General features: G+C 44.6%; 2 protein-coding genes across 4 annotated transcripts in view; one reads left to right on the top strand and one right to left on the bottom strand.

The window, feature by feature from the left end:
• The window catches only part of C16H11orf16 (chromosome 16 C11orf16 homolog), a 15,868-nt gene extending 1,327 nt beyond the window's left edge, over positions 1-14,541 (top strand). The window contains exons 2-8 of one of the 3 annotated variants that reach the window (XR_012653170.1): positions 2,209-2,413; positions 3,257-3,416; positions 4,608-4,836; positions 6,210-6,875; positions 7,333-7,525; positions 10,408-10,653; positions 13,570-14,541. Coding sequence is in view for 2 of the 3 variants with exons in the window: in XM_075048038.1 (XP_074904139.1) it covers positions 2,247-2,413; positions 3,257-3,416; positions 4,608-4,836; positions 6,210-6,875; positions 7,333-7,520; positions 10,408-10,653; positions 12,665-12,700 (1,692 nt within the window). In the remaining variant the exon portion in view is untranslated. Of the gene's footprint in view, positions 1-2,208; positions 2,414-3,256; positions 3,417-4,607; positions 4,837-6,209; positions 6,876-7,332; positions 7,526-10,407; positions 10,654-12,664 lie in introns of all 3 variants that reach the window. The other 2 variants (XM_075048039.1, XM_075048038.1) reach the window with 2 other exon arrangements.
• On the bottom strand, positions 11,794-16,904 carry AKIP1 (A-kinase interacting protein 1). Its single transcript, XM_075048044.1, has 5 exons — positions 16,783-16,904; positions 16,051-16,128; positions 13,479-13,592; positions 13,113-13,163; positions 11,794-12,208 (listed from the first exon to the last, which is right to left on the bottom strand). Exons 1-5 carry the CDS (start codon positions 16,888-16,890, stop codon positions 12,065-12,067), a joined length of 495 nt encoding a protein of 164 aa, XP_074904145.1. The 5' UTR covers positions 16,891-16,904; the 3' UTR covers positions 11,794-12,064.

The raw sequence follows: 16,904 nt of genomic DNA, 5'->3' as shown, positions 1-16,904 counted from the left end.
TTGATGGTTTCAGTGAAGTGGTATAGAATAGATTTATGTGAAGGTGCTGAAGAGAGCTTAGCTCATAACTGGCAGAGTGTTCTTGACATTTGCTGTATGCAAGGGAATTGTATTTTTGATATGAAACAACAGTTCTGCTGACAGCATGAGAGTGGTAGTCTGTGGGTGCAGCAGAATGGACAGAAAATGGTTACAGACTTCAGAAGTGCTGTATCCTTGTCCCTACTTGCAATCATTCCCTCTGTTACCTTGTTTTGGTAGAAGTGAATTGAAAAATGCCTACAAAAATGCAGTTAAGTCTCCCCCCCCCCCCCCCCCCCCCCCAAAAAAAAAAAAAAAGAGTTAACACTTGTTAAGGAGAAAATGAAGATTAGGAATCACAGCAGAGATTACCAGGCAGATTTCTGCATTATATTCTGGCATGTTTTTGATATGCACTTTGCAAGAAGAGGATACAATTCATTATTTTTCTCTTTTACTGTGAAAAGGGAAAATTTGTAAAGTGATTCAATCTCAGTTTGTCTCGGCTTCAACATTTCTGTCCGCATTTCAGACTGATCTATGTGTCACACCCTGTGGTGGTGGGCTTTTTTTTCCTAAATCTGAACTGTAGCTTTGTGTGATGCTATTTCTTGTCCTGCAATAGTAGGCAGAAAGCCTAGAGGACACTGTGCCCTCTTATAATTCCTTCTCTGCCCCTGCAGTCTTCCAGTGCAATATCTAGATCAATGGGGAGTTAAAAATTGAGTGGATGCGTGGCAGACAAATGCTCCTCTCTAGTCACATTCCACTGGTTTTTAACTGGTAAGGTCAGGATGTCCTATCCTGGTAGTAACAACTGTGGCAACCTCCGTAGCAACTAGGAAACACTGGCAGCAAATGGCTTCCCGTGTCAAACAGCCAAAAGGGCAAGATTTCTGCATTGGGACTAAATCCAAATCCACCAGAGGTAGTGTTATCAATAGCTGGTAAGTCTGAAACACTGCTGTGTCAAAGTACTTGGGAGTTATCCAGAAAAAAAAAATAAATCTGAGTGTTGTGCAATTGCCTTTGTCAGTGCCCCATTTTATACCAAAATAGGGGACCTGGCTCTCAGCAGTAACAGCACTGAATGGGATTAAAATGTGCTTTAATGTAGAATTGATGCATTTCTTTGCAAAGTACTACTGATTCCGTCTTGGTTTGGTTTGTAATAGAGGAGTTTATGTAGTTGTGAAACAAGTGAATGTGTTGTGTTGATTTGCTGACTTAAAGATGCATTTTGCAGCAGTTAATCCACTCTTCTTGCTGGGTTTGGTGTGCTAGTTTTCTGAAATTATGTATGTCTGGGAGTCCTCGTAAAAAGTACTCCCAGATCGTACCTCTCGGATAAGAGACAAAATAACATTTTAAACATAATATGAGCGCTTAAACTGTATTTTGTAAAGTAAATTAGGCACTGAAAATTTATATGTTGTTGAATTTCCATGCAAATTTTACCCTAAGCATGCTAAAAGCTTCTAACCAATATTTTTAAAAAAAGGGGCATGGAAGTTTGTCTACTACATCTTGTCAGACTACCAGAGATAGCATCACATCATCAATCTTACTGTGACAGCCTCTGAATAGTTATCACTTGTCAAATCTGAGCATTTCATTCCTTCTCATGGCAAGCCATAATCCTGCTGTTATAAAACATGACAGGACAGCTGAAAGATCAAAATATGTCTTCTTAATACATCACTATAAATAAAACAAGTAACAGGCAACTGTAATCTAACATCACGTTCAAAAACTGTCACGTTTACTCAGCTTGTCAACTTCAGCTGTAGTTTCTGTCTCAGCTTGTAGAACAGAGATGGTTTGGCTGGGACCGTACACAAGAAAGATTTAAAAGAGAGTGTAGGTATAAGAAAAGGGGGCTGGATGTTACAGAGGGAAACAAAGGTTGGAGGGAGATGAAAGCTATTGCTTTCCTGGGGATTTTCACAGCATTTCTAGTTTCCTTGGGTGTTTCTGTCCCTCTACCAGGTTGGGATTTGGGTGACTGAAGATCACAGAAGTCAGTGATGTGGGTTCATCTGACCAAATGCCAGTCTGGATATTTTGAGTTCATTCTTTTTAAATAAAAACAAACAACTAATAAAAGCTACTGAGTTCTTGATGTACACTGGAAAGCAGTTGCTTGTGTTGGAAAATACCAGTACATTGTCTCTTTTCTACCAGCAGATCATGACTGAGTCCCGCAGTTAGCTCCTTTTGCAAGAATGGCTTGTTCAGGAGGGTTCCTGCCTACGGGTCACAGGTATTGCAGTGCGATGCCAGCTCTGGACAAGTTCTCGTGCTGCAGTGTCCTACCTACTGTCAACCCCTGCTGCAGGAGCTCTTTTGTAGTGCATCCCACCCACATCGCTGAGCCCCTCACCCCCCAGAGGTAAAATCAAGTTCTTGTTTGAGTCTGTGATTTGTTCTTTTTCATGATACCTAATAGGATAAAACAGGCTGGTGTGTCAGATTAATAAATTAGCAGCTTGAACATCATTTAAGCTTTCTTCTCCCCTGCACTGGCAGTTTTTTAGATTGTATTAACTAAAGTGATTTGCTGCCTTGGAGATTATGAAAAGCAAAGCCTGAGTAAACCTCCTATCAAAGAAACATTCCTCTAATATTATTTGGATAAATAAAAGCATCTTGCGTTAGCAGCCATCTTCTGTGAAATGTTTCTAATGCTTTGTGACAGGGCATTATTTTTCCTGTTTTGAACTTGAACCTGTCATCAACCAGCAGCTTTGTTGTTTACTTTTCTACTTTTCTACTTTTCCCTGAATGCCCCAGTGTAAACCATCAGCTACAGCGCTCTCAAGCGCACTTGCGCTGTGCTCTGTGCTGGAGGTGGATCCGTTCTCCTGATCTGAAGGTTGTGGTGGCTTGCCATGTAAACACCAAAGGGGCTAGTGTGGCTAGTGCTGGCCCAGGATTCCAGCGTACTCCTGCCTTACTTCCTCTCAACCCCAAACCAAGAAATCTGGGTAAAAGCAGGCACTGATGGTTTTTTTTGTTTTGGTTGTGGATTTTTTTGTTTGTTTGTTTGTTTTCCAAGAGCAAGGAATTGTCCCTGCACAGGCAAGTTTTCTGTTTCTTCCCACATGCTTTGGCCTGTGGGAGTGCTACAAAATGAGGTGGAGTGATCCAGTTCTTAAATCTTACAGGATTTTTTTCTTCCCATGACCTACAGAAGCTGTTTCTCCCAGTGCTGACCCATTTTCTTTTTTTCAAGGTGCCAATGGATTAGCTACTGCCTCCCCTCCCCTGGCCCAGCATGGAAGAAGCTGAGCACATTGGGGAGATCAGTGAGCTTAGACAGCAATGTCCCTGTGCTGGTGAGAGGGGAAGAAGATGGATTTTATTACCGTGGTACAGTAAAAGAGGAGATAGAGGTGAGTGACAGTTGCTGTGTGGTAGTCATGGGTATGGGTAATAGGATGGGTGTCCAGTCCACCAGCAGTCCTCATGCACCATCTGAGTTTAGTGTAGCAGTTTTGATTTCAGCTGGTGCGTGAATTGGAGATCACCAGGACAGCTGATGCTCGTGGCTGTGTCGATTCATAAAGCTCCCGACGTGCCTGATTCCAGGCTGTCCTCACCTCCTGCTGCCTGGCATACTGGGTGAGCCTCTTGCATGCAGCACAGCCTCAGGCACCAATAAACTAATAATGATCAGATCCTTGCTCTGCTCAGCCTCCTTTACTGAGTCCATTTCTAGGAGTGAGCAGATGTGCTTCGGGGATCCTCATCTTGTGCAGAAGATGGGTGCCCCCCAAACTCCCAGTTCCAGCAGGGGTGTTGTGCACCTTGCAACAGCAGGCCCTCCGCTTCTGCTGGCGCTGGGCGTTGAGCCAGGCTCAGGCAGCGTGAGTGCTGCTGTGAGCAGTGTACCGGCTACTGTTGTGTGTAGACACATAACCATCAATAGCACAGGAAAAGCATTAGTGTTTTATGTACACACTTCCAGCTTGAGTCAGCTACAGACCAGTGGCTCGGTGTCTTTTCAGAAATGTTAGTGAAAGCTTTAATTCATTAGTTTGTTAGCACTTCAAACTTAGCAGAAAAAAGAGCCTATTCTTTCTCAAGAACAGGGAAGTACCTTATTTCGTTGTTGATGAAAAGCCTCTTGACAGGCCTTAATTTAAAAAAAAACCAAAAATTCCTTACAACCCCCCCAAGAAGCAGTGTTAGTGTGGTATGTAATGAGGAAGGACTTGGGCATGACTGAAGAACAGGTCTGAATGGCTTCAGTGTCCCTTGTTATCTGGTGCACATGGCACGGTTTGTGAAATCCAGTTGCAGTCTATCTATAGCTTTTTTTCTTGGGGAAGAAAATACAGGTCCTAGCAGCAGTGAATCTGTACATATGGTTCACTCAGACTGCTTTCTGGTGAGCCTCACAGAGGTTTTGCTGGCTGTCTCAATGCCAGACTGACACCACATACTATTTAGTTACTGTTCAGGCTTGCGTGGAGTTTTGACCTAGCCACATAGCCACAGAGTGGCCTCCTGGTGAAGGTTATATGACCTGACACATTACGGACTGCTTTTCAGAGGAACTATTATTTTGTTCCTGGTAACAGAGTGAAAGAGGCACGTTCCTGGTAGAGTTTGCCAAACCACGTATGTCACATGGAAGGCATCCAGTGTGTGTGCAAAGAACAGCAAAGGATGACATTCTGGAATACGTGAACAGAATGAAGCACTCCTTACTCCCTGGAGACAAGGTGCTGGCACCCTGGGAGCCAGATATGGCCAGATATGGCCCAGGAACTGTCCTCACGGGCATTGAGACCAGAGACCCCTTAAGAGGTAAGAAAGATGCTGCCGCCTTCTTCCTCGCCTTGCTCTGGAACATGAATGAGACTATCAGGATAAATGCTTGTTGCGGTGCTACTGCCAGAGAAACATCAGTGCACAGACTATAGTTTAGCATTGCTTAAAGCTTGCAGGAGCTGATGGGACTTGCTGATTGTCATGGTTTAACCCCAGCCAGCAGCTACGCACCAAGCAGCCGCTTGCTTGCTCACTCCCCCCCTCCCAGTGGGATGGGGGAGAGAATTGGGAAAAAAGTAAAACTTGTGGGTTGAGATAAGAACGGTTTAATAGAACAGAAAGGAAGAAAATAATAATGATAACAATAATAAAATGACAATAATAATAATAATAAAAGAATTGGAATATACAGAACAAGTGATGCACAATGCAGTTGCTTACCACACGCTGACCGATGCCCAGTTAGTCCCTGAGCAGTGATCCACCCCCCTAGCCAACTCCCCCCAGTTTATATACTGGGCATGACTTCACATGGTATGGAATATCCCTTTGGCCAGTTTGGGTCAGCTGCCCTGGCTGTGTCCCCTCCCAACTTTTTGTGCCCCTCCAGCCTTCTCGCTGGCTGGGCATGAGAAGCTGAAAAATCCTTGACTTAGTCTAAATGCTACTTAGCAACAACTGAAAACATCAGTGTGTTATCAACATTTTTCTCATACGGAACCCAAACCATAACATTATACCAGCTACTAGAAAGAAAATTAACTTTATCCCCAGCCGAAACCAGGACACTGATGGATATCTGCGTGTAACCTCACCAGTCTGACCCTAAGGAAGTTGTGACCCATAAAAATGTCATGTTCAGCGTCTGTGGCTATGCTATTTCCTGTCTGCTCGGACAAGGCCGTGTCTGCCACGTGAAAGACGGTGGCCTTTTCATGAAGGATACAAGTGAGGCAGCTCTCAGGAAGCACCCATCTGTGCTTGAATGCTCACATTTGTACCGAGTGGTACATCTGGGGGTGATTTTATCACCCAAACATAGGAGATTTCAACAGTTCATTCATTTTTCCCATGTCTGACAGTCAAGCTCCACTGACTTATCAAAATACTATTCTGAGACCATTACTGCTAACTTTGGCAGTAACAACAAAAGTTACTCAGTCAACGTTTTCTTGTTCATCTGATGACAAATTGGGAGGAAAGATGCTTCCAGGCCTGCTGTCACACCGATGGTGCCCTAGCTGCCCACTCCACCCTCCATGCCATGAAGGTGAGGCGTTACAGAGAGGGGTGATTGTTGATCCTACCGCTTGACAGGAGTAGGAAGTGCATAAAGCTGCAAAGCGTGATCTGTGTATGTGCACTGCCCAGGCCAGCTGCTTATGGCTCCTTACCTTTTCTCTCAACAGCCTCAGAAGATGAAGAAATTATGGTCCATTTCTGGAATGACAAGAAAGTGAAACTCCCGCGAGGTGTGGCTCTGTGGATCCCTCCTAGCCTGTGGGAGAGGATTGTAGAGATGATCCACATGCCTTTCACCAGCAGGGTGAAGCCCAAACAAAGTCCGGACGCTAACTCTTGTGTTTTTTCCTGCAGTCCCAAAACAGCCCTGGTTCCTGTTTGTGCTGTATGTAGCCTTGCCAAGCACTGCTTGCTCTGCTCACCCTCCTGGCCACATTTCCACTATCACTGTGATGGTATATGCTGTTCTTCAGCATATGTAAGGTGCATCTGCTGCTGCCATCCCCATGTTGATGCCTGGTGGCCTCTTCCATCCAGGTCTCTGGTCTTTCGGAATGAAACAGAAAAGGCAGAGTCCAGCAGCGAGCCCTCTCCATGCCTTCTAGAACTGAAAGGCCCCAAACAAGAAGCAGCAGCAGCAGCTGTGGCAGTGTCTTTTCCCTGTCCTGATGCAGAGTGGGACCTGGAGGCGTTCCCCACTGAGAGTACTGTGGTGGACGGTGCTGTTAACACAGACTCCAGCTGTCTTGAGAAACCCAGGCTAAAGGATTCTGCAAGACCCGAATGGAAATACTGGAAAAGAAGCCACCACAAGTCCCATCCCAGTAATTCAGGTACCTTTTAACACCCTCAAAGGGAAGCAACAGCCAGAGGGAAAAAAAATATGTTCTGGGTCCCCCTTCATCTGGGCAGTCACCTCTCCTGTAGTTTATTGATATAAATACTATAAATTTGCATATCAGTCTCTGATACAATACTTCCCCCTCCCCAACGTTTCTGCTGCTTCATCTTTCAAGCTAGCTCTTCTTTTGGCAGCTCCATCCAATGCAAAACTACCAGAACAAAGAATTTCATCTGGAAACGTAGATATCCCTCTCTGAGATTGTTCCCCATCATTTTCCTACGCTTTTTATGATGCTAGCATCTTCATTAACCTTCGTAGCTAGTCCATGCAGAATAACCTGAAAGAATTCCTTTCAGGCTTAAAGTGCGTTTTCTTCTCTTCTGGAATGAATGTTTTTCCATTTCAGTTCTGGTTTCACTCTTAGATACAATTTTACTTCTTCCCAGGACTCGGCAGTCACAGCAGCACATGTACAAAGGACAAGGTGGAATCCAAAGCCATCTCCGTTGGGAACATGTCCCATGTTGCCCCAACTAATCGGAGTGCAATGTTTGAAACCATCGAGCAGTCTCCCAGAGGGCAACTCACAATGAAAGAAATCTTAAGAGACCAATATTTCAAGCTGTCATTTGGGGTAAGGTAATCTGTATTAATACTGTATTTATGTAAGCATGGGGTTTGTTTGAATGGAAGAAATATTCTTCTTAATGGTCTAGATGTTGGCTAGAAAAATACATTGTTTCTAACCTAAGTGCTTGCTAAGGCCATCTACCAGTTTCGTGATAGGCAGGAAACTTCTCCACTAATTCAAACAAAACAAAAATCCCAAAATTCTAAGGAAGGGCTGAAGCTACTTGGTAAAGTGGAAAAGATTATGCCGGTAACTGTGTGAGCATTCAGTAATGCAGATTTCAATTCAGAAACTTGCCAAATGCCCATTGACATCAACCCAATGAAGTCCTGTGGAGGTAGGGACCTACATGAGTGTCGCTGGAAGTGGACAGATGTGACTGTCAGCAGCAATAAAACACAAGAAAAGATTCAATCTGGAAAGGTGCTGGGGTCTGCTAGTCAAACTCTGATAGTCATAATCTCTATCTCTGAAAATACAAGCAGATTTTTTAGTAAACAGTCTTTACTAACTATCTTCTCTCACTCCCTCACAAGAAGCAAGCAGTTTAAACAGCAGATCCCTACCCTTAAGCTAGGGCATACAGAGTAAGCAAACTGTGTCACAGCTAGGAACAAAGACAACACCCTGATTTTTAGGCCTGGTTTCTGTTGGCCATGGTTTCCTCCTGCTTTAGAAAAACTTGGGGGGAAAAAAAAAATCCAAACATGAATGCCAAAAAAAGCAAGCACAATCTATTGGGTTTGCGTGGCAAGATTTTGGTAGTGGGGGGACTACAGGAGTGGCTTCTGTGAGAAGCTGCTGGAAGCTTCCCCTGTGTCTGACAAAGCCAATGCCAGTCTGCTCCAAGATGGACCTGCTGCTGGCCAAGGCCGAGCCCATCAGCGACAGTGGTAGTGCCTCTGGGAGAATGTATTTAAGAAAGGGGGGAAAAAACTGCAGCTGGAGAGAGGAGCGAGAACATGTAAAAGAACCCTGCAGACCCCCAGGTCAGTGCAGAAGGAGGGGAGGAGATGCTCCAGGCGCCGGAGCAGAGATTCCCCTGCAGCCCGTGGGGAAGACCACGGTGAGACAGGCTGTCCCCCTGCAGCCCAGGGAGGTCCACGGGGGAGCAGATCTCCACCTGCAGCCCAGGGAGGACCCCACGCTGGAGCAGGTGGGTGCCTGAAGGAGGCTGTGACCCTGTGGGAACCCCACGCTGGAGCAGGCTCCTGGCAGGACCCACGGAGAGAGGAGCCCAGGCTGGAGCAGGTTTGCTGGCAGGACTTGTGACCCCACGGGGGACCCACGCTGGAGCAGTCTGTGCCTGAAGGACTGCACCCCATGGAAGGGACCCACGCTGGAGCAGTTTGTGAACAACTGCAGCCTGTGGGAAGGACGCCCGTTGGAGAAGTTTGTGGAGGACTGTCTGCCATGGGAGGGACCCCAGGCTGGAGCAGGGGAAGAGTGTGAGGAGTCCTGCCCCTCAGGGGAAAGGAGTGGCAGAGACAACGGGTGATGAACTGACCCCAACCCCCATTCCCTGTCCCCCTGTGCCACTGAGGGGAAGGGGGTAGAGTATTTGGGGGTAAAGTTAAGCCTGGGAAGAAGGGAGGAGTCCAGGGAAAGCATTTTTAAAATTTAGTTTTACTTCCCATTGTCCTACTCTGATTTGACTGGTAATAAATTAATTTCCCCAAGTCAAGTGTTTTTTGCCCATGATGGTAATTGGTTGAGTGATCTCTCCCTGTCCTTATCTTGACCCACGAGCTTTTAATTGTATTTTCTCTCCGCTGTCCAGCTGAGGAGGGGAATGATAGAGCGGCTTTGGTGGGCACCTGGTGTTCAGCCAGGGTCAACCCACCACACCCAGAAAAGAGGAAGAAAAAAGCCTGCAGGAAGAAGGGGAACATGAAAGAGAATGGCAGGATGAACAGAAACACTGCTCTGCACAAGAGCGTCAGGGGTACAATAAATAAATTATATATTGGAAATCAAATACTAGCTCCTTTGTACCTTCATGCTCTTGCTACTGTGAGCTTACTGCAGGGTACAACTTTGAATGTGCTAAACTTACATGATTTTCTTTAGGAGAAGACGAATCTGTTAACGACATGTCTTGGTGAACAGAGAATATACTGGAATATATCTTGTACTCTCACAAATATATGCATTAATTTTAAGCAGATGCCTACTGACTTATTAACTATACGGTTCCTACTTTATTATTTAAATAATCATAATTACACACCTTTTGTAATTGCCTTCCTAGGAATTTTTAGGCCAGTATGGAGCTCCAAGCAGACATGCGCTATGTTAGCAAGTGTCACAGCTGTGCACTGAAGTGGCATGCTTTGCCTTTTGGTAAAACTAAAAAAAAACAAAAACAAAAACCCAGAGTGGTTTCATTCTAGCCCTAAACTGGCATCATGAATCACAGTAGTGGATGCAATGTGTTAATACAGAGTATGATGACATACTTTTATTCCTGTGAAATGGCCCTTGGTGTTTTTAAACCCAGAATATACATTGCCACTCCTTGAGACTGCAGAGAAGCAGTTTTATCACATAATGCAGACTGCATCAGAAATAACTTGAAACAAACAAGTGAAGCTAGAGAGCAGGCTTCCCAGAGGTGCTCTCTGTGGAACTAATGTTCTCCCACTGTAGTCACCAAAAATTCTCCTAACTTCTAAAGGAGCAAAGTTTTTGGTCAAAGCCTAACAGCTTCTGAAAATCCTTTGGTCTTGTACACTTCTGTGTTTCAGCAGTAAAGTTTGTACTAGCACAGAAATGATACCATTATTAAAGCTACAAGAGGCAGAGGTATCTATCTTATAGCCAGGAAAGCAGCAGTTACGATGCTTTTTTTTAGGCTAGACTTCCAAGGGATTTGTTTTGTGTCCTCCAGGAAGAAGGTTTTGAAGCATCAGAAAAACAAAGATATAAAACAGCAAGGAATAAGACAGAGTCAGATGATAACTGTAAAGTGACTTGCACAGAAGGCAACAAACTTGACGATACAGACCATGTCAGAAGATGCCAGGCAAAAAAAAAACAACGAAGAGCTCACTTGCAACAAAGGAGAGAGAGAGACATGATCAACACAGAATTCAATAAATGGACAACTGATGAAGTTCAGGAGCTGAAATTTCAGGTAAACTGCTTAGACTGTATCAGTGTTACATTTATTAAGCAAATCAAATTCTGATTTAGGTACTGTCTCTGTAGAATATCTTTATGGATAACTGTATGATTTTAATAACTGAGAAACACTATTTCTATCCACATTGAATTTCAGCATCCTCATTCTTTACTCCAAGGTGTTGTATCAAATTCCTAATTATTTGGACTTGACTTTACAATTCTGGAGAGATCAGGTAATCTAGTATGAGCACTAAAAGCCTGAACAGATGCACAGCAAGGCTCTACAAACCTCCAGTTTGTCTACAGTTCTCTAGAGTTAGCCAGAGGAATTTAGCATAGCAATTTCTTTTTGTAGAAAGCCAGAAGGAATGGAGAAACAATACAAGCTGACAGCGGAAAATATTTTTTTCAGGATTAAAGCAGAAGAGAAAGTAGCCAGAGGGTAAGGGACCTGCTACTGTAGATACAAACAACAAAATGCTTAGAGATCCAGCATTCAGCTCACTGAATTTTGTATTCCCATGAAAATTAACTGAAACCTTAATCCCATCAGCTACAAAAAGATTATAGATATATATAGGTCATGTCACTAATTCTAACTGTGGGTGTCATCTGATCCTTTGGGAGAGTTAAGCATCCAGGGAGTCTCCTTAATAGGACTGCTCATGTTTGGAGTGTATGAACTTGGCCAAAAGCTGCAGTGTGCAGTTGCTCAGCAGTACTTTTCCCCTGCAGGAAATAGCAAACAATTCAGAGTGGCCTACTGCCTATGGAAGAAGGCAGCTAACTGGTGTTTAGCCTAGGTAAGAGCCTGCAAAGAGACAGTACTTGAAGTATCAATAGTTTATGTGCCTATACTGAACATCTGACACATACTCAAGCACCTTCCTGAGTTGGGGTCCTAGATAGATAGTGAATTTCATTTGCATTTTATTTCTTTATCAGAATAATAAAAGTACAGATAGGAGAGATGCATTGTGAGCCAAATGCTTTAAAATCAGTGCCAGCCCACAGAAGCTAATGTACATCCATATTCATACTACATGGATCATGCTGTCTGTGCTCAAGAATGTGACATGGACACTCTGTCCGAGGATAATAAAAAAGAAGCTGTCATCACAAAGACTAAATTATGTATTTTATTCCGCTGATTGTATCTTAATTGTTTAAAGCATAAGAACCTGGAATAGGAGTCACATAATTGGATTTAAGGCACACAATGTACAAATATTTATAAAATCAGTGTACAAAGTGGGCTGCATATAACTGCATTAAGTAGAAAACAAATATACAGGCCATAAAAATGGAGTCCCAGAGAGGATACTATTAAAGTGCTAACAAGAAAAAGATATACATAGTTCATGACATGCATTAAAACACCCTTGTATTTTATTCCTGTGATTACCAAGAAATAACAAACATCATAGAACAAAAGTTAAATCATAACTTTGTCCTGCGCTGACATCCACCACATGGGTTTGTTGCACCATGTCCTCTGAGGTTGCTGTGACAGAATAGGTGCCAGGAGAAACTTCAATGTAGATGTCTTCAGAAGCTTGTCTGGTCTTTAGGAGGGGTTGGAAAGTTTCATTACTGTTTAGTCATCTTAGATTTCCCACAAAAATAAAAACTTTGAATTTGGGTAAAACCCCTTACATTTCAGCTACTATATAAACATACTAAGATTTTTCAAACTATACAGGCAGCATGGATAAAACTGTAAAATGTTTCTGTCAGTACAAAAATTAGCGAGTGCCGTACTCGAAGTATTTCATCTAATGTTTCAATCAATGGAAATAATCAACATGCTGTAATCTCTGCTTCACAAAACTGAAAGTTACCAACCTAAATGGTTTTGAACATAGACCTGGAAAACATCCATACAACAAGGGTGCTCCCACTGACTTGTACTGCGGTATAGATTCCATGTTTCTCATCTTTTGTGGCTTAGAAGTTCCCAAAATTGATTTGGTGAGGTGCTAGGCTTTGAAAAATAAAGTTTCCTTCTCCTTGAGGAACAGGAGTCTTCAGAGAGACTGTATGAGGGCCAAACATAACTGGCTAAGCAACTGCTGGGTGCATTGCTGCCTGCCTTTCCTCAGCACAGGGAATGCGTCAGGAGCACAAATGAGGTGAGACTGGAGAAATGCTGCATTATTGTTGCTGATGCACTTCACAAGAGCCTAAAGATTAATCACAGTGTTTGACATTCTGTATCAGTCCAAAATATAAAGTAGACTCTTAACTGGCTATATGCCAGAATGCCACAATTTGGTTTGCAATTAATTGTGCAAGTCTCTGTATGCTCATTCTACTGCCTACCTATATGTACATTAGGACTGTGAATGCACCACTGTTTAATCTTCTGTGCCATCATGAAGTCTCCACATCTGATCACCAATTTTAACCAGCTTGATGATAAACAAATGCTATACCTCGATTTAAAAACAAAGTATTCTATAAACTTACATGTTGCTGGCAAGTTTGAGCTTGACTGAGTGCTACAGAGGCTTCCGTCCTCTGGAAAGAAAAAGGTATGTTTTCTAATGATACAACACAAAAGGCAAATTGAGCCCCTGAGAGAGGGGATGCTTTATGTCCATGAAATTTTCCCTTACACAAGAGGACTGATGTGACACTGATTGGTGCCACCAGGAGCTATTCTGCCTTCTCCCCTGCCCCCCAACAGAAGGCTCAGATCAGTCCAGGTGTTCATATGCCCATGATGTTAAACCACATACATTACTGTAAGTGTCACAGACACTAGATGGATAACAAGTGTCCTATGGCAAGGGAAGGAATAACCTTTAATCAAAACCAAAAACACCTACTTACCTCTTCTTGGGAGGACTCTAGCTCTCCTTGCCCTGCTTGCCTGCCATGGTATCTGCAGATGTGTTTGATTTCATGCTCTTTGCATCTACAGGCTGCCATGAAGCTATAGTACTTCTGGACAACAATAGAAACAGAGAATATTATGTGGAGAAGCATCAAAGCCGTGGTCACAACTACTGCAGATTTACAATTAAAAGTGAAACTGACCTTCTATATTAATTGGCTGGTGTGTTCTCGTGTGAGGATGAGAACAATGCCTGGATGTCCACAGGACATCTGCCTTCTAGTATAAAACTGTTAGCCCTGATTGTAGATGCCTGCCTTCCAACACAATATGTAGGGACTCCCTGACACCTCAGAACTGAATTAATGAAAATATCAGAAGGAATGCTCTGGAAACATCTACCTGATCAGGCTCTTCGAGAAAAGCTCTGGTAGAAAAAGCCATAGTTTATGGGTCCTGAACAGGATGTATATGCAAGCCAGGTGCTTTGCAACCTAGCCAGTGAAGACTGGTTCTGCAGGGCACGTGCAGGAGCAGTGCTCTAAAAGCAGAACACTTCAATACTGAAAAATGAGTTGGTGAAGAAGCTAAAGTGTCTTCAAGGCTGGTATGAGTAGCATAGCGGTTTCGAGAATTGTATTTAAGTCCGCAGCAGCCCTTTTCTGGCTCGACAGTAAAGGTAAGTGAATCTTCCCCACTGCAAACTAAATATTTGAGTATAGCTCTGCTGCCATCTGTTGTCACCTCCCAGGGTTACCTTTTTGATCACAGGGACCAAAAAGTTCCAAAATACCTATTTTATTTCACTTCCATTTTCCTTGTCTCTGACTGTCAAGACTAAACTTAACAAAAATAAGGCCAGTAGCAATTCTTATTTCCAAATCTACTGCTGTGTTTTATTCCTTGAGGTTATGCACACATCAACATATTTGGTTGCTTGTATTGTGGTTTACTGTGGAGCTACGTCCCCAAATACATCAAATACTCTGACTTTATTGCATAACGCTTCACAGAGCATTTCTGTATCACAGGAGGTGAGCTGGATTCTTTTACATGATGTCACAGAGCAAAGAAATGAAAGCAAACTTTTGGGGTAAGAAATGTGGGTAAACTTTGGTCCCTTAGTAACTCTAAACAACTCATCCTAAATCACAGTTTTAATCGTTTGCACTCAAGTGCCTAAATGGTTATGTTGGGCTGTGGATTTTTATTTGCACTTTGTAAACTTTATTCATGAACTTGTGGGTCTGAGAATTCCCCCCACCCCACCCTTTTGTGACTCTTCTTGTCTACAGAAGATGACTGAAGCAGTACTGTCTTGGCTGATGCATAAATATGGAAGTCATCCACTGCTTGCTCCAACTCTGATACTCCTGACAGGGAATAGGATGAGTCTCTATACACTGTTATATTATTGTTTCATCTTGTGTAAGACTGTTCTGAGTTGTTTTAGGATTAACTGGTTACTGTGTATGTAGTGCTTTGAAATGATAAACGAGTTGCTTAAGAACTAATCATCTGGTCTGTGTTGAACTACTGTTTTCTCTAATTTAATTGAAGACTTAGGCTCTGTTATTAACTCTGCGGACAATAAGCTCCCTGCTGCATTATGCTAACAGATCCCGAAGGGCATAGACGATGTAAACTGTGATGGAGTTTTCAAAGACTTTAATGCAGTAGTTAGGCTGCAGGGCTGCATTCACAAGGATGAGCTGGCAGAGACAGGCTCCTGGTCTGTCTACCCAGAAAAGTAATGACACGCGGCAGTCAGAGCCAACATGAAAACAGTGGAGCTGTGCAGCTGTATGCCATACCTCTCAATTTCTGCTTATCACAAAAAAAGATACAGTGCTGCTCAGAACTGAGCCCACACTCCTTATCCAGTAGCAACACCCCAAATCAAGTTTGCTTAAATGATACTGGGGACGTTAACTCTACATTCAGAGTGAACGTGTGATGCAAAGCAATCTCTTTGCTCAAGATTCAAACTTTCCCTTACTTCCGCCACCGAGAACACACTGACTCCATCAGCTAGCATGAGTGGTTCCTGCTGGCATGATGAAAACAAACGGTTACTCTGTTGAAAAGCCACTCCACAGAAGTGCAGAAGTATCCTGGCAGCACCGGAAAAAACTGTACACTGTGACGCGCCACAAGCCTGCGCAGTGGCTGACACAATGTAATTTGTGATGTGGTCCCACATTTCTATCTCTCTAACCACGTTGCCTTTCTACCAAGAAGCAGAGAAACCCTCTGCTAAAATGTGTACTGGTCTAGTAGCACCGTCTAGGAGAAATGCTGATGGATAGTGGTGTTTATCAACTAAGGTGGTACCAGCTGGTCAGGATAACACTGGTGAAACCTACCCTGTAACCTACCACATGATGGCGAACGCCCCAAATTTCTTCATCTAGGCAAGCACCGTAGGCTCGCTGGCTAAGCTCTTGCCATGCACTGAGCAAAACTGAAGTCTAATTTTTGCAGTTTTAGCAAAAGTAGTGCAAAGAGGCCTCTGCCAGGCACATCATCAACGTTCCCCTTTGCACGGGTCTGGGGGTGAAACCTCACCTCGCATTCCTTTGTGGCTTGATTCATCAAGTTCACAATTGAAGCGAATGCTGCACTGAGACGTTCTGAATCTTCTTCCTGCAATTAAAGACATTTTTTCGTAAGTCATGATGTGGTGCTTGATGCTTAGGGGTAGAAAGTGTCAGGTGGTTGAATAGCAAAACCCTCGCTGGTGCTGGGGGCTGTCTCTGGGGTGACACAGTCACGTGTGGCCTGCCGCCGTGGTGCTTAAGCTTTAAGGCAGCGTGCACGCCGTGGTCCTTAAGCTTTAAGGCAGTGTGCACGCCGTGGTCCTTAAGCTTTAAGGCAGCGTGCACGCCGTGGTCCTTAAGCTTTAAGGCAGCGTGCACGCCGGCCTTCCAAGGCGCCCCACGCAGCACCGGGGCACTCGCTTCCCCCGGGGGTCACCGGGTGGAGCGGCTGCCTCGCTCCGCCGTCCTGCAAAGCACCGGCCGTTTCTTTGTAGGTGCCCTCCGCCCTCTCCCACTGTGGCAAAACGCGGGGGGGGGAAGCCACCAAGTGTGAAACGGTTCCACGGCTTTTTAAAACGCCTCTAGCTCATCGAAGCACGCCTAAGGCTGACTCCCACACACACTAGGCCCCTGCAGGACGGGAGCTGTCCTGCCGCCGCTGACGGACGCGGCGCCCCGGCGCTTCTTATTCATCTCGCCGCCTTCCCGCCGGCGCGGCCGCCCCCGCCCCGCCGCCGCCGCCGCCGCCCGCAGCACTGACCGGGGCCGAGGCCGGGAGCCGTCCCGCCGGCCGCCGCCTCCGCCGCCGCGCCCGCTCCAGCACGTCGCGCGCCAGCCCCGCCGTCCGCCCCGCGCGCGCCCCCTCCATCCCGCCGCCGCGGG

The sequence above is a fragment of the Buteo buteo genome, chromosome 16 (assembly GCF_964188355.1).
Source record: "Buteo buteo chromosome 16, bButBut1.hap1.1, whole genome shotgun sequence".
Taxonomy (NCBI): Eukaryota; Metazoa; Chordata; class Aves; order Accipitriformes; family Accipitridae; genus Buteo; species Buteo buteo.
The sequence above is the reverse complement of the archived record's forward strand: the minus strand, read 5'-3'. Positions and strand labels throughout refer to the sequence as shown.